Source organism: Copadichromis virginalis, linkage group LG22 (genome assembly GCF_057382275.1).
Source record: "Copadichromis virginalis isolate Kocher_CV1m ecotype Utaka linkage group LG22, C_Virginalis_male_GT1.1, whole genome shotgun sequence".
NCBI lineage: Eukaryota > Metazoa > Chordata > Actinopteri > Cichliformes > Cichlidae > Copadichromis > Copadichromis virginalis.
In genome coordinates, this window is record NC_140638.1 from 8,796,358 (window position 1) to 8,821,930 (window position 25,573).

General features: G+C 42.4%; 1 protein-coding gene across 1 annotated transcript in view; it reads right to left on the reverse strand.

Moving 5' to 3' along the window:
* Positions 1–11,355, reverse strand: part of nfatc1 (nuclear factor of activated T cells 1) — a 49,500-nt gene extending 38,145 nt beyond the window's left edge. The window contains exons 1-5 of the mRNA XM_085445398.1: positions 10,956–11,355; positions 8,488–9,535; positions 8,023–8,182; positions 2,865–3,067; positions 671–843 (exon numbers count right to left, since the gene is read on the reverse strand). Of these exons, the coding sequence (XP_085301524.1) occupies positions 671–843; positions 2,865–3,067; positions 8,023–8,182; positions 8,488–9,535; positions 10,956–10,974 (1,603 nt within the window). The 5' untranslated portion in view covers positions 10,975–11,355. The remainder of the gene's footprint in view (positions 1–670; positions 844–2,864; positions 3,068–8,022; positions 8,183–8,487; positions 9,536–10,955) is intronic.
* Positions 11,356–25,573: the final 14,218 nt, after the last annotated feature.

Sequence of the window (25,573 nt, forward strand, 5' to 3'; positions counted from 1 at the left end):
GTGGTCAGCACTGCGCCTTGTGGTAAAAGGGTGCTAGGCTGTATGAGTTCCCTATGATTTCTCCTGCCATCACAAACTTGTTAGGTGAATTTGCCTATCAAAGGAACTTAAACAAATAACTGGTCTAATTGTTAACGCTATATTTATCACATAATCCAGATAATTTTTCAAGAAATTAAAAAAAAATCACTGATTTTGCATCTTTTAAATCATAATTCTACTTGTAGTGCTTTTATTTTGAAGGACAAGCTTGTTTAGATGTCTTGTTGCACTGCAGGTATGTGAGGAGATTCTTACACCATACCTGTGAGCCAGCAGCCAGTCACAGTTAGAAGGAAATCTCTGGAGACTGTAGTCTATTTTCTTTATTTACTTTATTTTGTTAGAATTCGGTGCTCAGTTGGAATAAAGTCTTCAAATGAACCGGTATTAACAAAATGACTTTTTAGAAAATTACAACTGGAAATGATGCATCATGGTGGATGCTCATTGCTTGTAATACTTAGAGTCTGTTAAATGCACAGAATGAGTTTCCCTGCTGGGATCAGTGACACCATCTTACGCTTCTACCCGTGTGCACGCTAATGGAGCCCTTTAAACGACTGTAGAAGGCTGATGAGTTCAAGTTTGGCATTTTCAAAGCAGGACAAATATGAGTGGATGTACTTACAGCACTCGATGGGGTTTGATGCCACCTGCAAAGACACCGTTCTCCCCGTGGCTTGGTTGATGTGAACCCTGAACACCATCCGCACACGCGTGTTCTTGCGTCCGATGTCGGTCTCCCCCTTCCTCAGCTCTATGTCCGAGTTACGCAGCTTCAAGATTCCCGCGCAGTCGATTCTGTGTTTGCAAAGACACAAGACAAAGAGTCTGCTGGGTCCGTTTATGACATATATAATCTCACACTTAATCAGGATTTATGTAGCAAAGACTTTCACTCTGGACTTCATCACTGTAGCCCCGAAGAAGGCTGTCAACAGAAGATTAACATCCCCACTCCCAGCAGAGCTTTTACGCCTCAGTGGACCTGCTCTGGGGTAAAACTGAAGCTCTAAAGAAAAAAACGCCTGGAAGCATTCAATTTTTCATGAATCTGTTTGATTCACATGAGCCGGCTCCTTAAATATTGTTGCCCCTGCACAAATCTCACCACCAGGAATTGGCTATAAGATGTATTTTGAGGAGTCAAAGTCTTAATCGGACACTTAATAAGCCCCTTCTTCACTGAACTCCTCTAACTTTTTCATACTTCAGTACCTCAGGCCTTTCCAAACGGTTTCTGGCTTTTCCATCGCTCTGCTACTTGATGCTACATTCCTCAAAGCCTACTTAATGTCAACTTTTACACACACTCGGACACTCCCTTACATTCTTCTGGGCAGACACCAGGGTCTGCTTTACTGGTGAAGTAATCAGGTGTTGATGCTAAGGACCCCAGCTGTTCTGCTCTCTGCCTACACAAACAGACTGACTGCAAAAAATCACATACTGAGGGATCTCGTCAGTGAGTTTTGGGGTTTTTTCATTTTTTTTAGAAGACGAGGACAAAAAAAAGACACTTTTATTTCTTTTAAGGCACTAATTTATGAAGAGTTAATTGAATTCATACCAACTCGACTCTTGTGGCTTCATTAGCCGCAAAAAACAAATCTGCGTTGGTGTTGCTTAACAATTTAATTTAAAACTTTTCCTCCTAAATCATCATGATTAACTATTCCAGGGATATAATAACGCCTGTATCCTATACCGCATTATGAAACATATATACGTCACACTGGACTGGAGCACATGTCAAATCCACCACAAAACCCTTCGTGTACTCTGTCAGTACTGTGAAGAAACCCCGAGGTGAAGTCGTTGTATAAGTGGAGCTTATGTGTTACATCCATTAAAAAGCAGGGGAAGTGCTGATGGTAGCAGGATGTTACTACCTGCAGCACAGACAGAGACCCCGGGTCCCCTGTTAGCAGCCTGAAGACTTCCCAGTAATCTGATCTCTGAAGCTCATAAAATGGGAAAAGCCACCCATCTGTGTGCGGAGAGTAACACTTCAAGAGCAAAACTAAAGCCCTAAAGGAGACATGCAAGCTCAAAGACATGCACAGATAAATCAAAAGCAGCAATCTAACATGCTTTGATGAGGCTTTAGAAGCTCGAGAGGAGTGAAATTCCCCTCTCACCAGACCAGACTGATGCCTCTGTTGAAATAAATTCCCGTGATTTTAGTATCCCTTTAATATGATAACAGTGAAGATGCATTTTTACAGCTACCACAGCAGCTGGTGTTTACTGGCTGCACTAAACTCCATCATAGCAAGAATTATTATTTCAAGTCTTTTGGACTCGTTGTGTACTTGCTGTGAAATCTAAGTCATTCATTTAAGATTTAAATGTTAAAATATTCAAGTCGAATGTTGACTTGAAAGCAAAATCAAACAAGTCAAAGGACTTGATTGCGAGAGCTTTGAGGGAACATTGACGAAATTGTCCACTCTTAACTTGCAGCTTGCTCGTGGACAATTAAAAGATTTGACTTGGACTTGTTTCAGCTGACTCAATGCATGGCATGACTTTTCTTGATGGACTTGAAGGAAATTTCTCAAGGGACAGCAGATTTCACTTGGATTTCCTGTCAGTGACCGAACGTGACATGGGCTTGTACAAAATGTGCTTTCTTGGTTAATGACTTGAGACTGGCATTGCCATTGTCTCAAATTACTCTTTAAAAGGTTTCACTGGCAATCAGATTCATCCCAGTTTAAAACCAGTGCTTCATTCCAGTGCACGCCAGTTCTTAAACAATTTGAGACTGGATGTCCAAGTCAAGTCTTGAGCTGTTTTTTTAGTCTGGCGATACTCACATGGCCCGCATGTTGTTCTCTGGTAGCAGTGGGATCTCCAGAACCTTGGTGTTGTTATGCATGGCCTCGTGGCTCGGGGTGGACACCGTCTTGCCTGTGATCCGGTGGACCTGGTAGAAGGCGTGTGGCCTCAGCAGCCTGTCATCAGCTGTGCCGATGAACAGCTGCAAAGTCAGGGGTTCGCTCTCCATGTACCCGTGAAGCTAAGAGACAAAGAAACGACGGACATGTGCGGTCAAGCTTACAAACTGTCAGAACGTAACGCAGGTCTTTCAGAGGTCAGGCTTACCAACAAAGTAGCCTTTTAGGACCGTGTAATCATCACCCCTTTCATCTTTAATTTACTACCAACAGCCTGTGCCCACTTCCTCTACGAGTTCATGTCAGGTCTGCCAAGATGTTGATCCAACAGTGGCTCAATCTCATGGGGCCAAAGAGCGGTAAAATACACCTACAGTCTGCAGCTTTGTGATTTGTGAGCACCATGCTTGCCTTGTGACATGACTGAGGCAGTGTTTTGGAAAAGTCAAGGTCGAGCCGTTTAGACCCAAACAGGGACAATCAGGGTCAAGTTAACTGCTTGCTACAGTTGGTGGGCTCGTCCCAGAGCATCTAAAGTAATCCCAGACCTTCATAGGTGTTGCCTGACAAGAGGCCTCCTGCCAGGATGACCTCAACCTCCCAGACTGCAGAGTGCAGTCTGGGAGTGCAGTGCTGAAATTTGAGAACAGCGGCTACTATTGACACTCTGTCAGAGAGTTATGTATGTTATCCATACAATGCAGCAGAAGAATTACAGCAGAATATTTAACATTAGTTTTATGTTTACATCTAAGTAAATATGAGTGAGGCTCGACATTTTACACCACTGTCAATTTAAACTGAGGAAACTAAACAGAGAAAAGCAACATTTTTTTTATTTTTAAACCATGATTAATATGTTTCAGCAAACATCAACATGTGGATTAATATAAAAATGAACTTTCTTTTTTTTTTTAAGTGCTCTTTTTTTCCAATCTGTAATTTTTTAGGCTCTTAAATTTCCTCCATCTTTAACCAAAACATCCCAGCTGGACTTGCTCCTGTTTGGCTAAAAAGTCTTAAAGTTTTTCCATCTTTTAAATTACATTAAGCAATTCTGCTTCACTTGAAATGCCTCCAGTAATCAGGTTTGAATTAGTGTCGGCCATTCAGGGTCAAGTATTGGGACGTTTTTTTCCTCTCTCTATGGGCTATTAGTATTCAAATGTATTCAAAAATACAGTTTAACTAAGTAGACTTTATTGCATGCTATCACGCAGAACAGCACTTTATCTTGACTGATTAAGAGCTTCTAAGAGTCAAACTGGTCTGAGTCTGCAAGCAAAGTGTTATAAAACGAGCACTATACGCACATCGTCATCCACAAACCCGTCAAAGCGTAATAGAGGCCGACACTCAACCCCGACTAATTATAAGGCACTTTGGAAAAGAGTGTCGGCTGAAACAATCAGTGTGGAAATGTTGAAATGAAGACCGCACTTTTCACTTACATAAGGGGAGCACTCGAGGCGAGCAGCGCCCACAATGAGAGTGAAAGCCTCAGACTGGGGAGGCATAACATGTGATTTGGAGGAGGATCCCTGTCAGGGTTAAGAGCCTGCGAAAGCCCCGTATATTTGTGTAAGGAAATGGGTTGCTGCCTAGCAATGCTGTTTATTCAGGCAGCAGGAAGGAGTGTGATGAAGTGAGGTAGTCTGCTCGCGAGGTTAGTTACTCTCAAACTGTAATTACTTACAGATTACTGATTATCTGCTTTGAATTATTATCAGCAACAAAGTCTAGACAAGTAGAAATAATCAAACTTGATAATATCATCTGACTGCTTTCAGCTGTTTTTGGTTTCTTTGCTTCCAAACCTTTACAAAGCATCCATTTAGAAATGCTCGTAATTTATGTCAGCATCATCATCCATCATTTTAAGACACAAGCAGCAATCATGAAATTAAGAAACCTTTCCCTTTTAGTTTTTCTGCTCCGTGATCTGAATCATATGTTTTTACAAAGCAATTCAAGCAGACAACAGTTATGATTTGTTGATGCAATTAAAATCACTGAGATACAGCTTCATGTAAATCCACTGCTCTTTCACTCTGGCAGTTTGACGCTGGCGAAGCAGCCAAGCCTCCCCAGTTCACATTATCACCCACAAGAGGAATGCCGAGACTCCGGCCGGGTGAGGGTGACCAGCGCTTCCTTTCCATTCCTGTGATGCCCCAGCAACTCTAAAATGGTTATAAATGGGAATCCTCCATCTTTATTTTCAAAGAGAGATAACCCAGTATGTCTCAGATGGCATTTGCTAATTACACAGGCCAAGAAAAAGCACATGACGCCAAAATAACAGCATCTAAATCTACAAAAACATACTTCAAAAGAGCATGTTGGGTACTTTTTGGTCAGATCATAAAAGCTTACTTCAGTCAGGGTGAAAAAGAGGACCTCACAGACATGAATACAGAGCATTTCCTCTCCACCAAAGTACAGCTTGAAACCCTGAGCATAAGCTGCGGTGAGGACTGGACGCAGCACTTCAGAGGGGCATTCTTCAGTCTGCTGCTGGTGCAAGGGCGGGTGTGGTTGAGGCAGGCAGCAGTGATGGCATTGAAAAAGAACAGAAAACAGCCAGCTTAACTGTGCTGATGCTAGGGGTGGAGAAAATGTGTACCACACTGAACAGGACCTTCCAGAATAAACTCTGTAAAGTCTGGGCAGGTTTTGAGTCAGAAAAGCGACGGGACGAGCCGCAGAGGCTTCGTCAGCCAGCGTCCGCGGCAGAGGCTGCGCGCACCGTGTAATCAGGAAGTCGCAGAGATGGAGCTGCCTTGTCTGAGGCTCCCTCCAATATCTCCATCACAGCCTGCCAGAAACGTGTGTGGTTTAGCTTGCTGCCGCCTCCGCAGGACGCAGGGCGCGATGATGTCAGCCGTACAGAGAGGAACTTTCCTAAACAAAGGGAAGTCTGTGTGGTTGGGGTGGTAGCTGGCAGAAAAAGTTGGGGGGGAGGTTTAAAGAGAACACACACACTCTATTTCAGTTGAGGTGAACCCAGACCCCTGTCATTAAATCATTAGCACCTTCTCATGGTGAGCCTCGCACAGATGTGCGGCTGTAGTTGCAACACTATGGCTAATACAACGTGTTTTGCTTTCCAGATTTTTCTATTCCAACGCTGCATACAAATGTAATATTTCTGTCCAACAAACAGAGGACTTCCATTCAAACACTATTACTTTTAACCTTTTAGTAAGATCACTCCAGGAAAAAAGACGTCACTACATCCTATTTTTAATACCAACTGTGACGAATGCTGTTTGCAATTAGTTACACGAAATCAATCACAGGCAAACTTTTTCAACTACAAAATTAGCAACAGGAAAAAAAACAAAACATCCTAAAATTGAGTATTTGTATATTGTTTCCTGGTGCTCCTCCATCCTCACCATCACTAGCCACAGCTAGCTCCTCCTCATCCGTGACGCACTCAAAGGTCGAGAGTTTTAACTTGTGTTGACAGACTTTTTGTCACTATTGCGCAGTTTGCGCACTCAACAAAAATGCCAAATTCTCTCTCAGATAAATACACAGTTGTATAAGCTCTTTGTTAAATAGATTTAAGGGCTCTTTGACTAGAATGCTGCTGGTTCTTTCCCTTTCATGATACAAAATAAAACTTTATATCACATAGTTATCAATATCCAGTCCAGCTTATTTTATTATCACTTATTTTAATGCACTTAAGTCCAAATGTGTTGAGAGTGAACATGTTGCATGGATATGAAATCAAACAGCAACCTCAGCAGCAGAAAAACTGCAGTTCTTCTAATGGCCACTTGAGGCTGATGAGTTAATAGCCACTGGATTAAATGGGCAAGTTTGGAGACGGGATTTTTTATAACCAGTTTAAATTGTATTCATGTTGCGTGTTAGTAAAGGCTGCTTTGAGTAATCGGCGCCGTATCATATTGTTCAGTATTTGGTTGGATTAAAACAGACAAAGGAGTCAGAGTCAGTTTGTGAGGGAAGGAAACCTTCATGCCACAGTTTGCATCTAATTCTATCCCAGTGAAATGCAGATACACCTTGCTAACCAAGGTAGTAGTTAGCACTCCCTGACAACTAATCTAAACATGGGCATGTCTTCATCACAACAAAACAAACAAAAAACAAGAAAGCAATGCCCCATATACCAACGTCAGGGCTTCAAAACAGCAGTTCACAAACTGGCTACATTAAAATCACTCTTTAGCAATGTAAGAATTCCCTGATGCCCGAAGAAACATGCAAAACTGCTTAGTCTAAAAAAATATTTTATCAAAAGCGAAGGAAAAACACAAGAGTGTCTAGTAAATTCGTTGACTTTTTGTAACGTGTTAAGAAAAAGCCAGAAGGTGTTAATAAAACCAACAGAACTCCCTACACTCGCTTTGTCTAACGCCTCTCTGCAGACCCTTTATTTATTCAAACACTGAGGTCAGCGGTGTGGCGTAATGGTTGGGGGGACCAGATGGGTTTATAACCAAAACATCTGCAGATGTCCACATTTTTTCTTCTTGGACTCAACCACCACAGCTACTGTGGTTAAAGCTCATGACTAAGCTCTTACTGGCCATGCTACATTAGTTCATAACTGTCTGCGTTGCACTTGAAAACGCAATGGAAAAATCTGAGTCACCCTCGTCTGGACAGGAACTGACTGCCTGAGTGGACTGGTCTGTCTAATAGCATACCTATGGTATTCCATTCAGAAATGTTACATCTTTAAATAACATAAGAGGCAGGTCATGAAACACATGTCGCTCTAATCTTTTTTAACACATGAGGTAAAAGACAAGAGGAGGGAGGTGTTGAGGTGAGAAGTGACGAGGTAAGGAGCCGGAGTAAAAATGAGCCTAATGGTCGAACCATGTGTTGCTCCGATTACCGCAGGAAACCGAAGCTTTGTTCCCAGTCAGTGGATGATAAATGTGAATCTCTTTGTTTTTCAAGTCACTTTCTTTTGAAATTCTAGATTGCGTTGCATATTAAAATGCTCATATGATACAAAGGAAAAACATTATTCTTCACATAAAGTCACTGTAAGTCAAAATACAAATAAGAAGCACTGGTTCTAGCAGACCTGAATGACTGGGTGTCCTCCCGCCAGAGCCTTCACTGCTCCCCTGCTGCCCTCTGTCTCGTAATGGGCTCGGTGGTGGGACTTGGGCTGCACTTCGATCTGCAGGCTGTACGGCCCGGAGCTGGATGGCAGCTGCCAGTCGAGAGCTGGCAAAGATGGGCTGTAGTGGCAAAAAAAAAATACATGTTCAACATGTCACCTTAACAAGAGGAGGGCTTATTTTAGATGGGCTTATCAAGGTAGAATGTGCAGAATGTGGACACTGCGATACGCCAGAGCATGTGATAAAGCCAGTAGCTTAAAGATACTTAAACACACTAATCCTTACTCAAAATTCACTCCGGTTCCAGACATAGTGAAAGAATAACGGTCTTTGAACAACACATCTGATCAAATACCAGAAATACTAAAAGAATTTTACATTTAAATGCATTTTTTCATGCTTGAGTAAACCACCATCCTTACCTGACATACTGCTTTGGCTTTGACCAGGAATATGGGTGTTGTGGTACATCCAGAAACCCACCGCAGTAGCCCTCCTTCTTCAGGGACATGCGATTTGCTGGGTGCTCATCCTGACACAGCTCCCTAGGGCTCAGCTCCTCACCTCTAGGCTCCACCTTCAGGTTGATGGTGGTGCTGGGCTCCAGGCTGGTTTTTCGGGCCTTCATGGGGATTCCCTCTCCAAGGTCAGTCATTCCATCTGTGGTCAAGGCATTGATGGCTGCCAGGATGGCTGAGTTGGTGTACTGGTTGGTGTTTGGCAGCCAGGTCTCCTCTGTGACACTGAGGCGAGGAGATGTCTGTGGGGACAGACCTGGGGAGTGGTTGGGTGAATAAGGGAAGTGCTTTTGTGGCGCTCCGCTGCCATTTAAGCTGTACTTCCTCTTTGCACCACAGGGGGAATTGGACCTGGAGCCACGCTGTCCCATCCAGCTGTCGTCCGTTATACTCGTGCGAGGGGACGTGGAGGGGGAGTGACGAGGAGAGCCACCGGAGGCGCAGCCGTCGCTGGGGAGGGTGAGGGTGGAGCCCTTGGGGGACACAGAGGGAGACTGCCAGGGGGAGTTCTGGGGTGAGTTGTCGTAATTGTAGGAGAAGCTTGACTCATAGGAGGATGCATCGGACAGGTTGCTACGTGATGAGACGCTGCTGGCCGGACTCAGGCAGCTGGGGTCACGGTAGCCATCTGCACTAGGGATGGTCAGTGTCACTATGGAGTTGACTCTCTTAGCAACAGGAAGGCTGCTTTCCTCCACCTCATCCTCAGGAAACTGACCGTAAGCTGTGATCTCGATACGAGGGCTCTCCAAGGTCGGGGCTCCGTTTGGGCGGATGCTTGTGGATGAAAAGTATCCGGCCGCTCTCATGTCATCCTGGGAGTCATAACTGTGAGGCTCGCTGACAGAGACAGATATGGCAGGGCTGGACTGCAGGCTGTGGTACTGGGAGGGAAGACAAGGGTTGCCCAATGGGAGAGAGAGACTGACGTTTGGCGTGTAGCCATATGCATCTGGAAAGCAAACAGATTGAGTTTGTTACCATGATAATCAAACACACATTCACTGGCTGCACTCACTGTGAGGGAGACCGATGCCAAAGTTAAGTCTTATGAGAGCTGTTGCAGAGGCGTTGGCTGTAATGGCAAAAGAACAGCTTGCCTACTGGATCTGGCCTTGACCATTTCCTGAGGCAGAAGGTTTGCAAGTTGAAAAGGTATCGCCTCATCTGAAAAGGATCTCAAAACACGCCAGTCAGGCCAGTGATACAAACTCTTTCTGAATGGCCCAAATTGTACAAAGCAAATTGGGTGGGAAATCCGAATAAAGGAGCCAAAAATAACTCCAGTCTAAAAATAACCAAAAGCAAAACCAGGTAATTTTTTTCCACTCCACATTTGCCAGATTTATACCACTTAATGCACACGGTGCCCATAAACTGTAACATTATGAAAACACACTGATGCTTTTGTTGGCCCGTTTCATGTTGTAGCAGCCATCGAAAATAAACACAGGAGGGACATGACTCGTTTATTTGCATGCCGTAAAGGTGCACGCTGTACCAAGCCAGGAGAAGCTTGTGGTGTTGTGCCAGTGCTCCCGCTGGGACACATGAAACTCTGCCCATCTGTGGTGATGGCTGAGGTCACAATTAGGTGCAGAGGGCGGGGGGGTTGACATGGGAAAGGCAGTTGTGGTTATATGGTGCATGAAGCCGGCTGAGTGTGACCACAGCATGCAGGGCACATTGATACGCATGGAGACGGCGGCTGCAGACAGACATATGCAGTCACCGCAGCTCCTGTCTGCTGTAAATTAGAGAGAATTAGGGGCCCAGCCATAAAGACTATGACATCAATGCAGCACCATATGACTCCTTGTAATAAAAGAAAATTATGCCTACATTTAAAATCCTGCTTGTGGTGAGTGATACAGTAGCACTGAAGTGTGTGTTTTCTAAAATTAGCTGACATCCTGACAGTTTGCCTTGAGGGGAGGGGGGCTAGCTGCACCATCAAACGACTCTGCTCAATACTGTCCTCTGAAGCACTAGCACACTGTTACCCACAATGCCCTGTCAGTCCTCAGCGACTAACATTATTGGGCGCACTTTTTAGTCATGAGAGATTCACAGCAACAGAACCACGCCCACCTCGTCCAAATCAGCAGGGAGGGGCACTCACTAAATAGCTACACCGCTGCTTTAATACTGTAATTAACTACAATATACTGAGCTAGTGTAGATAAGACCCACGGTTCAACGACACATCCCAGTTTAATGTGTTGCATGCGGGTGTAAAGTGTCAGGCACTGACAAGAAGCTAAAAAAAAAATGCCACGTTAATAGCCGCACCTCGCTGTGATTAAAAATAAATAAATAAAATATAAACTAAACACTCTGATGGGGAAGCCTAGACAAAAAGTCAAACTCACCCTCTTCAGCAGATTTCATTTTCCCCTTTGAGCAGAGCAACTTCTGAGATCAAACTCTGAGTACAGCTGCAGGCGGATACGATTCCTTATCCATATAGTGGAGCGGATAAATTCCCCCAGCTGTTGCTCAGGATCCTCTCTCGCTGTTTCACCACGATCAGAAATCACAAATTATTTCGGTGGAAGGGAAAAACGATGGTTCTCTATTCTTTCAGATACAGGAGGGGGGGAAATGCATTCAAAGTGGGGGGAAGAAAAATAAGCGACGAAATGTTAAAACACGTGGAATAAGGTCATGACTAGGATGCAGACGTTTGCGCTAAGAAAGGCTATCTTCGTCGCTGTGCTGAGATATCTGACTCTTTGTTGGGGGATCCTGCCTCTGTTGGGTCTCCGTGACGCACTGCTTCGGCGCACAGAGAACTTGTGCGCTTTTAAAGCTGGGGATCACCTCAGCACCGACGCGCCGCCCTTCCTTCGTTCTGACGCATCTGCGCGTCCGACCACCGCACGGGTCCAGCGGAGATCCTCTCTCTCACTGGGGGTTTCCAGAGGCAAAAGAGGCCAATTAGAGAAGCTGGCAGAGAACCTCAAAAGATCCGAGAGAGTAAAACAAGCCACGCCAAACTGCCGAGCTCCGAGTGATTGGAATGAAACATCCAATGCAAAAGCTAATCCTGCACAATGTGAGCCAGGGCGAGCATCCTGTTGAATATAAACAGTGGAATAACTTGAGTTGGAATGACACAGCACAGCACAACACGCTATGAAATGTTAAGGTAACAGATCTTAAAAGAAAACGTGCAACTCAAACTGTGCCCTCGTCATCTATTACTGACTAAATGAGCATAAACAGCGTTAATCTGCAGTTTCCACCCACTTTATCTGCTGAATCTGTTCCTCTTGGCGTCACTTGCAAAGGAGTGATCAGCGCGCTGCTGTAAGACACTGCACATGGAAATCAAGATTTATGTGCAGTCTAATCCTCACGAGCATTTTACATTAAACTGCTGCCATTTTCACCCTGAAAGAGCCATTCATCATCTGGTTAGCGTAGGATGTTAAGTTAAAGACTGCCTGCTTGTGGAATTTCAGATGGGGCTGCAGAAGCAGCAGAGCAGGTGTGCTGGTACATGCAAGAACATATAGTGACCACCTTGTGCACTTTCATGACCAACATATAAAGCATGAGAAATCCTTGAGATCTTGTTTAGGCCTCTCGTGGGTTTTTGAAGTTATTGCAAAGGCAAATAATTGTTTTTCCATTTCCCCCTCCCTGACAGAATGCAGGTCTGTGGGGCACAAACACATAATTATGTGTTTGCATAGGACTTGCATATCAGAATCAGAATCAGAATCAGAATACTTTATTCATCCCGAGGGAAATTAGGGGTTACAGCAGGCAGCACGCTAATGGCGCATGCGCACTCACAAAGGAACCTTCTGACCAACTTTACACAAACATCACATTGGGGAGACATGTCAGAAAGGTAGGCTGATAGGAAAAACAACAAAAATACACTACATGAGGTAAGAGGAGCACTATATAAAAATCAAGTGCTATACCCAGTCATTTGACACGCTGAACTGAGAATGTTCATAGAGTTTTCCACAGGCCGCTCCGTGGTCGGTGTAGACTTATTCGGCTTCCCTATCCTCAGCACTCGCAGGCTGGGTTGTTGCTATCTTTGGAAGGTCTGGACCTTCCAGTAGCTGGCAGCAGGCCCGAGGTTTCTTTGACGACAACAGTCACATGAGGCTCTCTAACGGTCTGTCTATCCCTGGAGGTGGGAAACTACTTTACAGAATCATATCAGCAGGCCCTGTTTGGTGTGATACTGGTGGTGTCAGGCTAAGGCCATTCTCAGTTTGGACGTGTTATGGTGCACCTTTATTTAAAGGTCACTCTTTTATCTTTTCATTTTAACTCGAGTGTCTGAAGCATTATCTTTCCAGGAACACTTTACCCATCTCTCAGGTAATCCTGGAGTGTGCTTTGCTGAAAGATTTCTCACCGTGACGATGAGTAACACATCTAATATGTTGGTATGTAGAAAAGGGGGCTTTTGCAGAATGCTTTTTGCATTCAAGACATTGTTATATCAGACTGATTCTACCCTTTAGTCCTGTGTGCAAGAGCAAAACTGCAGCTCAACCAAGCTACATTCCACCATTTTTAAAAGTTTGTTCACAAATATACTGTATTAACATAAATAAGGCAACTGGTTTCAAAATTTGGGAGACAAAGCATTTTAAATTCACAGTTAGATATGGTAACTGATGCCAGTAGCAACTCTAGTATCAGATAACTTTGTTTGATATTTGCTTTTTGCTTTTTCTGACTGCAAAGATGAAAAAATTAAATATTGCCATCCTGCAGACTCTCCTCAGAGTGGAAACCTTTTTAAAAAAAATAAAAAATAGAGATTTCACCAAAGCATTGTCTGAACATTTACCTCCCAGATTTCATGGCAATAGTCATGACATTTCACTCAAAACTACAAAGGAGGTTTTAGGCTGTTCTAAAGCATAGTTTCCTGTCAGACAAGGTAACACAAACTTGCTACCTTTACTGTACATGAACTGTTTGTACTAACATACATACACAGCCGCCTGTCTAAAGGCCTGCTCTAAGCCAGGAAAAACTCTGATATAGTAATCGCATGGCAGTACTGCGGGAAATGTGAGAGGACCAACAGAGTCAACAGGTTTCATCTTGTGAGAAACATGAGCATTTGATAGAAATCCATTTGACAACTGTTTAGATATGTCGGTCTGAGCTGACTAACACCAGTGGGAGTAAAAAGCCTCAATTTCACCAGAGAGAAATATTTAGAATAAAAATAGGCCAATTAATATGTTCTCACTTAGTTTGCATATAGTTAGCAGCCCATTTCCTAAATTAAATGCAGAAGGTGCAAACTCCACTACTTCTGTGTGCGTGTTCCGCACCCATTAGTTTATCTGTGTCAAGGTGCAAACTACATCATGCACAATTTTCCTCACAGTACGACTCCTTCCCTGCACTTTGTGGGACTTTGTGCGACTGGCTGTTAGAGAAACAGTTTTAGAAATCAGCTCTTAATCCACATTTATCTCCATTATGCAACATCATGGCATGCATGCCCCCACATCCAAAGCAATATTCCCTCCTCACCCACTGGGATCTCATTTTGGCCGAGCTTTCTCTCCTCACCAGAATATCTGCGGGAGTGACGGCACTTGTGAAACCCTAGCCGTCTGTTTCATCACGGGGACGTGGCTCGGTGGCTCTCCAGTCATTTAAAGAGCCCCACTCGTTTCTTTGACCTCATGGAAAGCTCTTGTGGGGCTGTGTGTGTGTGTGTGTGGGGGGGGGGGGGGCGCCTAACTGGGGCAAAAAAGGGGGGCCGGGTTGCCACTCCACAACTATGTGTAACTGAAACATGTGCTGCAGTAAACACTTCCACCACTCCGCAGTTAATAAATAGCTCTGCTGCTGATTGACTCGTGGACTCTTCTACGTCAGCGAGGTGCTGGGGCTCGTAGTTTTTCCAGCGATGCCTGTTGTTGGTTTGTGGACCAGCCTTAGTAACAGGCCACTAAAGACCGGATGGGTCCAAAGCCACAACTGAAAAAAGAATACAGCAGATAATGAGAAACAACGCCAACATCCTGCCCTGATAATGTAGGCAGAGCATGGCAAACAGAAGAACTGCTTTGATATCAGCAAAGCTACTTGTCACTATTGATGCAAAGTGACACAACATATGTTGACCGGATGGACTCATAGAGCTGTTTTAGCTCTATGGGATGGCTCCGAATTAAGCTTCAAATATGTTAAGACACCATCAAAGTCCACATCAGATCTTGGTTTTTGAAACATTGGTAAAAAAACAGGTCTCAAACACAGATCTGATTCTAAATAAAACCTTTGCTCGCAAGTTTGTTTAGTTTTTTATTATGACAAGGCATTTGTTTCCTCTGAAGCCCTTTTCAAGTTCTCTGATTTAAGGTGGAGCTTCCTTTCTGGCATGTGGACAACATTTCATATTTAAGGTGGGTATCTGATGAATTCATGCATTTCTGCAGCCATTGGCAAGGCTTAGAGTATTTTTGTGATATGCAGACATCCAACATTTTTTTTTTTTACTATGAGTTAGTTTAGTGTAGTAGCGAAGGCCTTACTGGTAAAGCAGAACCAAGCAGAACCAAGCAGGAACCCCCCCCCCCCCCAGGCTAAAAAAACAACATAGAGGTGCCTGTGAGTGCAGTTCCTCAAATGGCCACTTGAGGCTAGCTCCAGCAGGGTCAGTCCCAATAGACTCCCATGTTAAAAACCTGCTAAAGTCATGTCATGAAAGATGAAGTTATTAGGAATCTAGCCACATTATTCTTCTTCTTCTTCTTATTATTATTATTATTATTATTATTATTATTATTATTATTATTATTATTATTATTATTACAGAGTTATTACAGTCTTGTAATTTGTAATTAGTCTTCATTTTGACTTAAAAAAATCGGTTTAATTTCTGTTAATTCCCAGAGTGGATTTCTTGTTTCTTGTTTAATTTGAGTTTTTAGTGTTTGAAAATGTTTAGTTTTAGTTTATTTTTTATTAGTTTCATGTCTTTTTCGCCCCTCCCTGAGCCTGGTTCTGCTGGAGGTTTCTTCCTGTTAAAAGGGAGTTTTTCCTTCCCACTGTTGCCAAAGTGCTTGTTTATAGGGAGTCATATAATTGTTGGGGTTTTCTCTGTTTTCTTTGCATTATTGTAGGGTCTTTACCTTGAGGCAATTGTTGTTGTGATTCCAGTTGTGAAAATCAGTACAGGTCTTACTGGTCTAAATAAATACATCTATCAAACTCTCATGAAGCAATTTTTGATGAAAATATTTTAACTAACAAACACTAAAATTAAGGATATTTCCTAATTTCAATTAGTTTTTATTTTCTTCAAAAGTCTAGCTTTTATTTTTACTTTTTAACATGTTTTTTTTTTCACATTTAGTTTTTCGTTTAAGTTATCTATAATAACCGTGGTGTCAACATATGGCCAGATTGCTAACGCAGACCAAACTGGGTTTTGGCGTAAAAAAGAGCACTTTAGGTGTTTACGAAGAGAGCGCAGCAGTAAGATTATACGTAAGAGGAGGGAACTCAGAGTAACTGAACCTGTTGCATATGTATTTCTGGGAGTTGATGCATCACTGCTTCCAACACGCAATCTACTGTTAATTACATCAATATTTAACGCCGGGAAAAAAGCACGTCTTATTTTTTACGCTTGATGTTGAAATGAACTTGAACTCTAAACTGCGTGTAGAAAACAGCACAACTTTTGTAAATGACCCATAAAACTAACCACACCTATTAACACTATTTGTGGATTGCCCTTATTACCTACTCAGACAATTCAAATCACCAATTTAGACCTGCTGACTTTACCTTTAGTAGCTTTTTTTTAATGTTATCACTGATCAATGATATGTCAGGATGTGTACGAAACTGCACTAACAAACTGTCGATGGATGCATAACTCAGGATCCACCCATCAACCATCCACCCACACAACCAAACATGGTTACTTCAGGCTAAAAACAAACTAACAAAAACATCATACCAACAGCCAAAATCTTACAATCCAGGAGGTCAAAAACCAGTGGGTCATGTCACGGTGTCTGTGTCCATCATCTATCTAAGGTCTACGGGTGTTTCATTAACCACACTCATTTTCTGTGTCACAATGCACTGACACTGACTCCAGCAACATAAGAAGGAAGCAAAACACAGTAGGTGAGTTAAAAACAGATATTCAGCTGCAGTTAGGCTGCTCTTTAATGTAAAGATTGACTTTGTAATACAGTAGCATATTGAGGGTTAAGAGCAGTAAAACACAGGGCACTTGTTGGGCAATAAAGATTGGCAGCAAGCAGCTGGCTCAAACTTTAATCCCAAATGAACATCTTGTAACAAGGGAACAGTCCCTGTGGCACACTTGAGTTGTTTGCCAGCCAGTTAAAAGTCTTAAGGTGGTGTACATGTGAAATCACGACATGACTGCAGCAGGTTTGAATCCCTGGACTTAAAGTGCATTTAAAGGGAGGCCTTCGCACTGCACGGTTGTGTGACCTTCGCTGTGAACCAGCGGCGTGACTTCGTTTGGACAGCACAAACACAAACACAAAGCAGCGCGCTGAACATTTTCTTTATGGTGCAATCTCTCGGCTAATGAGTGACACAATCACATTGCTAATTTAATCAGGCTGTAAATCATGTTTGTGTCCAGGAAACTTTTAAATACATGTTTGACCCCACGTCTCCGTGTTCCCTGCTGGGAGCGCTGCCGAGCTGCTTTTCCCAGAGTTTCATGTGGTATATCATTTTAAGGGTCTAAGAGGGAGGGGTAAATCCGATCAGGGGGTTGGGGGTGGTCTCCCTATCACAAACCCACAGATTTTTGTCGTCTGCCATCCCGTGTGCGGCCGCTGCCAAATTTTTGCGAGCGCTCTGCCTGGTATGACGTGGTTTGGACACGGCGAGGTGGAAAAGACCTCGACTGGATTTTCTTTCCACAGTTCTAACCCTCAAACTTCAGAGCCCGGCTTTATTTGGGTCTGAACAAAAACATGATGGAACATTGGGCGGCATTGTAAGTTATACAAAAACCGAGAAACAACTGGCCCAAAATACCAGCTTTCCCACTGCTCAATCACCTGTTTGTTTTGGAAAAATAATTTGGAAGGAAAGTGAAAAATTAATACTGTAGGTCTTTGTGTTTTTAAGCTTCCTCACACACCCCTGTCACCATATGTGCTTTCATAACTGCTATTTTATAAAGTGTTTCTTGATGTAGAATAATAAAACATTAAAAATAGTCCCTGTGACCAAGACTTGAGTTCAGACTGTGACCAGAAAACTGGTTTCAAGGGACATGAAGTAATCTGGTACTGGCACAGCTTTACAGTTGCCTGAAAAGACACGAGAGCGATGAAAAGAAAGGTATTCAGAGCTGAGATCAAACAAAAATGTGAGTGTGTAAAAGTATTATATCACCATGAATACACTCTATGAACAATTCTGCTTTATAACTGCTTAAGATTGAAGCATTGGAAGCCAGATGTCTCACCACCTGCTTGAATCATTGGTACTGAGTGAACCCTGTACTCTTATTATCACCTGTTTGAGCTATAAGGGAGTAAAAACAGAAACATTTTTGGAGTTTTTGGACCATAAAAACTTTGTTCAACATTCACCCTGTCAGAGGAGTGGTGACCCCTCACCACACCCCACCACCATGCCCGCTCTTTCTTACAGTCAGACTTCCTGTCTCCCGTCAATGTTCTCCTTTTTTCTCGACCGCCGTGACGGAATCCCCTGCTCTGTTTCCTGTTTTGAAGGCCTGTTGCTTAGTTACATGCAAGGGAGGGGTTTTTAGAGCTGAGGGAGCGTTTGCAGCAGACGGCCGGGAGGTTCGTTCTCCCTCGCTCTCTCTCTAACAGTCCCAGAGCTGGCATGAGGCTCAGGCATAACAAGGATTGAGCAACAGCTCCCTGAGGCACACAGCCGGTTACTGTCTCTTAACTGTTGGTCAGTGGCAGGGACACCGTGTCCGAAGGTCATTTACATAAGTGAAGAATGGCGATAGTGTAACTGCAGGGGAGTGTGGTTACCAACAGACTAGTTTGTTACTGTGGTACAAACCGAAGGAGAAGAAGCCTATTGGCCCAAGAGGAAGTTTGCACTCGGATGATTCTGGTCTGCAAATTCTTCAGTTAGTGCAACAACCTCAACGCATATCTGTGCTCTCATCACAAGATACAAGTTTTTATTTTTACTGTACATGGAAAAATATTGCAGCAGTACGAAAATTATTAGAAGTAGATACTGTATTCATTATGATTATCACAGAAAGTCTAAGTGAAAATCTAAGTACAACTTTACTGCTTCCATAAGAATTAAGAGGGTAAGCAGCAGCCAGGTGCTGCTAATCAAATGCACTTAACTGCTCATCAGCAAGTGTGAGCGCCTCTATAAAAGCAGACGTTTTGGCAGTTTGCTGGAGCATTCAGGTGCCAAGGAGGAATAACATTAGCAATGATCATACAGAAGTACTTGTTGCTGCCCTTCAATCTGGGAAGGATTATAAGGCCATTTCCAAACAGTCTGACATCCATCATTCTGCAGTGAGGAAGATTATTTACACGTGGAAAACATTTGCCAATCTTCCCGGATGTCCCGGCAAATTCAGTCCAAAGTCACTCAGAGAAATTGCAAAAAAACCCCTGAGAGCTACATCTCAGACACTAAGGGGGTCAGTTAGCATGTTAAATGTTAAAGTTCATGACAATACAATTAGAATAAGACTGAACAAGCATGGCTTATTTGGAGGGCTTGCTCTAAAAAAAACAAGCAAACCTGGCAACCCTGCTTACGTTTGGAAAATGTTTGCATCAAAGTATTTTAAACTCAAATGTCAAGCTTCCAACAACTGAAGCTTAGCTGAAACTGGTCGTGCAGCAGGACGTCTCAAACACAACAGCAAATCAACAGAATAGCAGAAAAAGAAAATAATCAATATGTTGCAATGATCCAGTCAAACTTCAGACCTCAGCTCGATTAAAATGTTGTGTACCTTTGATTAAATGAGTTGTGCATATAGGTGACAATAATTTGTATGTAGAATCTCCAATAAATACATCAAGAAATGCTGCACTTGCTCCCACCAAAAAGCAGCATATAAAGTCAATATTGTTTCTTTAAGGTGCCAAATGGAGTTAAAGCATTTTAAATGCTAGCTGACAATGAAGCTCTAAATGGGTTTGAGTATCTCTAGTAGCAGCTTTAAAGAATATAATTAATTACAATGTAAAGTTTAAACACTTCAGGTTCTGGCACTGACAGTTTGTATATAAGTAATGAAAATAGTTGAAGAATGCATGGAGCATTTGTGCCTAACACTGTATGATCTTTACCTTATATTTTAAATGACCTTATGGGAACTGTTGTTATGAATTTGCACTATATGAACAAAACTGAATTGGCATTCAAACAAGAGGAAGAGGAAAGAGATGAAATGTTGGCAGAAGCTAGAGATGGAAAAAAATCATGTGAAATTTAAGCTGATCAGCAAATAATGACAGAAACTCAAATTTAAGGTGGAGCTGGAAGTGCCAGAAATAGTTGAAGGGGTTAAAATATTGTGAAATATTTACAACCGAGATGGTTTATAAAAGAGCCGGAGTCAAAGCAGTCGTTTTATTCTAGTCTTAATGAGTGAGCTCTGAAAAAAATCTTTAACACATCAGTTTACCTGAAAGTTAAACTGTTTGAATGGCACAAACTCAGCGTGACCACTGTTGGTATTTAAGGAGTGAACAACAGTTAAAACACCAGCTGGTGTATCTCACATCTTGACATCTGAAAAATTCCAGCTGAATATTTGAACTGGTGTTTGAAGGTTGAATGCCACCTGATGTCAGTGCACCAAAAACAGCTGCCAAGAAAAACAAGCAAACAATTTAACAGCAAAACAGTGTGTGTATGGAGGTGTGATACCACCTGATGTGTGAGCTTTCCCTTATTGTCTGTCATACATAAATTTAAAATGTTGGACACTCATGTCAAACAATGTCCAAAGTTTTGCATAACAAGGTGAGTGTATGCGAGTCAAATCTTTAGGGTTCAGACAGATCTAAAAAGTCAGTTTTGCACCGTTTTTTTCCTATTCTTGAGTCTGAGTGATGTCAAAGAGCAGTGACTTTGTAAATGAGCAGCCGTGCTGTTTAAACCTTCTCTTTGTAAGGGGCAGCCAATCAAAGGAAAGTTGTCTGAGAGCCTGCACTAAGGCCCAGTGTACCAATCTAGCCCAAGAGCCCAGATACAAAAACAGCGCTGATATGGAGATAACAGATCATCTTTAAAGTGTTGATGTGTTAATGATGAGATTCTCTCTGTAGGACTCTTTTTTCCTGCCTCTCAACCAACCTATATTGGTGATTGGCTGCCTCTCCTTGACCCTGGTTCTTCCTGTTATAAAGGGAGTTCTTCCTTCCCACTGTCGCCAAGCGGTTGTTCATAGAGGGTCATGTGATTTGGGGGGTTTCTTTCTAATACTGTAAGGTCTTTACCTTAGAATATAAAGCACATTGAGGTGACTGTTATTGTGATTTGGCGCTATATACATAAAACTGATTGAACTGAACTGAAATGACTGCTTTTTTAAATATACATTTCCTAGAAACAACGTCTCACAGTTATACAGAGACTGATTCTCGGTACAGCTAAAGTCTGTTGAGCTGCTCCGCTGGGTGCATTTCGGAGTTTGTGGCTTTATTAATGATTATTCCTGCTGGTCTTAGGATTGAACCAGCAATCCCCAGCATCACCCAAAAAAACAATATCTGAAAAGCTGGAGTGCCTTTCTGGCAAGGATGCAGATTCTGTAATTTCAGCAGTTAATAATGCATTTTTTAACGTATGGATAAATAATTAAACGTTGGACCCCTGGAATGAAAAATAGTCTCGTCTTCCTTAAGGCACTTTAAAGTCCTCTCCCCCATTAAGCAAGTCAGGGAATATCATTAACAGTAACTTTATCTCTGCTCGTTGCTGTTTCTTAATTCAAACAGGGTGCTGTGGAATTTTATAATAAGCCCAGTCGGAGGGAATATGGCTACAGAAGCCACTTAGCCGCTTAGTAACAAGATAGCATAATGGCATAATGGCAGGGCTCTCCCTCCAGCAAATAAAAAAAGCTGCAAAAAAGTGAAAAAATGTACTAATTTGACAAATGCTCCATGCGTCTGAACTTTCTGCTGTGTAAGTGTTTTGTATTCCACTTACGGGTTGGCTAAAATCGAGTTAGGTCAAGAAGTGTTTTGCAAAAACGTCTCATCCTGGAGGGCTTCAAATTAAGTTATGGAGTCATTTTTTTATGACATGAGACAATTTGTTGTATACGAGAGACGAAACATTAGATTATTAACTTCCACTCCGACAGTGTAACAGCTTCACTGTTGTGTTTCTGCACTCACACTATTAAATCTGAGCTTGCAGCGGTTTCAGCAGCTAAAACAAAAAACGGCTCGGGATGTTGAAGTTGCAGTCCACGTGTGAATTCTCCTGTCTATGGGTTTTACATAAAGTTTACTGAATGCATGTAAACCACATTTGACTATCAAAGTGTTGCAGGGACTGAAAACAGAAAATGCATGCTTGGTTGTACGCTATACAACTGATTCTAAACCCCAACAGACAGAAATATTGTCAATTCACTGAGTAAAATTAATAGTGATCGCTTAATTTTAATTAAATTCAGTTAAATATACCTGCAAAAGGTTCTAGCATATTCCAAACTTTTAATTTACTTGCCAGAAGAGTCATTTCCACCAAAATGGTAAATGGACTTCTTACATAGTGCTTTTCTGCTCTAATTCAGCACTCAGAACGCATGCCACATTCATGCCAGCACTTTGGCGACAGTTGGAAGGAAAAACTTCCTTTTAACAGGAAGAAACCTCCAGTAGAACCAGGTTCAGAGAGGGGGCGGGGCCATCTGCCATGACCGGTTGACATAAGGGGAAGAAGGCGGGACAAACGACACGCTGTGGAAGAGAGCAATCTAATGACAAATCTCTCACAGCGTGGTCAAAATGTTTGGATACTTTGTTAAAATGACTTTACAACTGTGTTTCTCATTCTTTCACTTTATGTTTTAAGTGCCTACTTTACTGTACCAGACTACAGATTCTTCACAGGATACCTAAATATTGAGTTTAAGACTGGGAGCTGGTTAGCCACACAGCAAGAAGGTCCTGGGTTCAAATCCACCATCTGGCAGGGACCTTTCTGAATGAGGGGACATCCAACACATCACTGGAAACGAAAGTTAATGGGTAAAATGCTAAAAATCTATGTGGACAATCTGTACCAAAAACAAGCACTGTGGAAAAAAAAAAAACAATGGGTCTACTACACACAACACTATATAATAATAAAAAGATGTTGCTGGGTTTCTTGTTGCTTCAGTTTGTGGACAAAGAGACAATATGCTGTATCCATACTCTTTGCTGTTCTCCATCTCATCTCAGCTGTCACAGGGCGAGAGGCAAGGTACATCGTGGATATATTTCCGGTCTGTCACAGACATTCACGCTCACAAGTCGCACCTATTTAACCTAACATATATGTGTCTGGACTGCAGGACGAAGCCTAACAAGAGAGAACCCACGCAGGCACAGGGAGGACACAGAAAGACCCCAGCTAGCTGGTGGATCATATCCAGAAGCTTCTGGCTGTGCCATCAGCATCTCCCTGTATCCATCCATCCATTCATTCTCTGCTGCTTATCCTTTTTCAGGATTCGTGGGGGGGCAGGAGCCTATCCCAGCTGTCTTAGGGCGAGAGGCAGGGTAAACCTGGACAGTCTGTCGCAGGAGACACAGACATTCACACCCTATGGGCGATTTAGAGTTTCCAATTAACCTATCCCCACTAACTGCATGTCTTTGGACTGTGGGAGGAAGCTGGAGTACCCGGAGTGAACCCATGCAAACACAGGGAGAATATGCAAACTCCACACAGAAAGACCCCAGCCGGATGGTGGAATTGAATATAAATATTCTGACTCCTTTTCCTCTCTTCCTCCACTTCCCTTGCAAAATATTTATATGAGCAGCTTCTACCATCTTCACAAATGGTTGTACCTCAGTTGTTCTAAAATGTTTTTGCAGTACTTACAGTGGGATGCAAAAGTTTGGGCAACCTTGTTAATAGTCATTATTTTCCTGTATAAATCGTCTGTTGTTACAATAAAAAATGTCAGTTAAATATATCATATAGGAGACACACACAGTGTTATTTGAGAAGTGAAATGAAGTTTATTGGATTTACAGAAAGTGTGCAATAATTGTTTAAACAAAATCAGGCAGGTGCATAAATTTGGGCACCACAAAAAAAGAAATGAAATCAATATTTAGTAGATCTGCCTTTTGCAGAAATTACAGCCTCTAAACGCTTCCTGTAGGTTCCAATGAGAGTCTGGATTGTGGTTGAAGGTATTTTGGACCATTCCTCTTTACAAAACATCTCTAGTTCATTCAGGTTTGATGGCTTCCGAGCATGGACAGCTCTCTCTAACTCACACCACAAATTTTCAATAATATTCAGGTCTGGGGACTGAGATGAACGTTCCAGAACATTGCACTTGTTCCTCTGCATGAAAGTCTTAGTGGGTTTTGAGCAGTGTTTCGGGTCATTGTCTTGTTGAAAAATCCAGCCCCGGCGCAGCTTCAGCTTTGTCACTGATTCCTGGACATTTGTCTCCAGAATCTGCTGATATTGAGTGGAATCCATGTGTCCCTCATCTTTGACAAGATTCCCAGTCCCTGCACTGGCCACACAGCCCCACAGCAGGATGGAACCACCACCATATTTCACTGTAGGTAGCAGGTGTTTTTCTTGGAATGCTGTGTTCTTTTTCCTCCATGCATAACACCCCTTGTTATGCCCAAATACCTCAATCTTAGTTTCATCAGTCCCCAGCACCTTATTCCAGAATGAAGCTGGCTTGTCCAAATGTGCTTTAGCAAACCTCAAGCGGCTCTGTTTGCGCTGTGGGTGGAGAAAAGGCTTCTCTGCATCACTCTCATATACAGCATCTCCTTGTGTAAAGTGTGCTGAATGGTTGAACGATGCACAGTGACTCCATCTGCTGCAAGATGATGTTGTAGGTCTTTGGTGCTGGTCTGTGGGTTGACTGACGGTTCTCACCATTCGTCGTTTCTGTCTATCCGAGATTTTTCTTGGTCTGCCACTTCGAGCCTTAACTTGAACTGAGCCTGTGGTCTTCCATTTTCTCAATATGTTCCTAACTGTGGAAACAGACAGCTTAAATCTCTGAGACAGCTTTCTGTATCCTTCCCCTAAACCATGATGGTGAACAATCTTTGTCTTCAGGTCATTTGAGAGTTGTTTTGAGACCCCCATGTTGCTACTCTTCAGAGGAAATTAAAAGAGGAGGGAAACTTACAATTGACCCCCTTAAATACTCTTTCTCATTATTGGATTCACCTGTGTATGTAGGTCAGGGGTCGCTGAGCTTACCAAGCCAACTTGAGTTCCAATAATTAGTTCTAAAGGTTTTGGAATCAATAAAATGACAGCAGTGCCTAAATTTATGCACCTGCCTGATTTTGTTTAAACAATTATTGCACACTTTCTGTAAATCCAAAAAACTTCATTTCACTTCTCAAATATCACTGTGTGTGTCTCATATATGATATATTTAACTGACATTTTTTATTGTAACAACCAACGATTTATACAGGAAAATAATGACTATTAACAAGGCTGCCCAAACTTTTGCATCCCACTGTATATTCATGACTTACAGCTGTGTTCTCATCAGATCTGAACTATCTGACAATTTGTAGACACCTGTCTTAGTTAATTGTATAAATATCCTAAAACGTTTTCAAATGCTAGCAAAGAATGAGAAGTGCTCTTTCTGATGTGCACAATAACAAACTAAACCCAAGTAAATGAGAAAAACTGAGAAGAACGATTTGATGAAAGTGCACCAGACGTGATTTGTGTGGCCAGTAGTTTAAAAAGAAAATCAATATTCTCACATTAA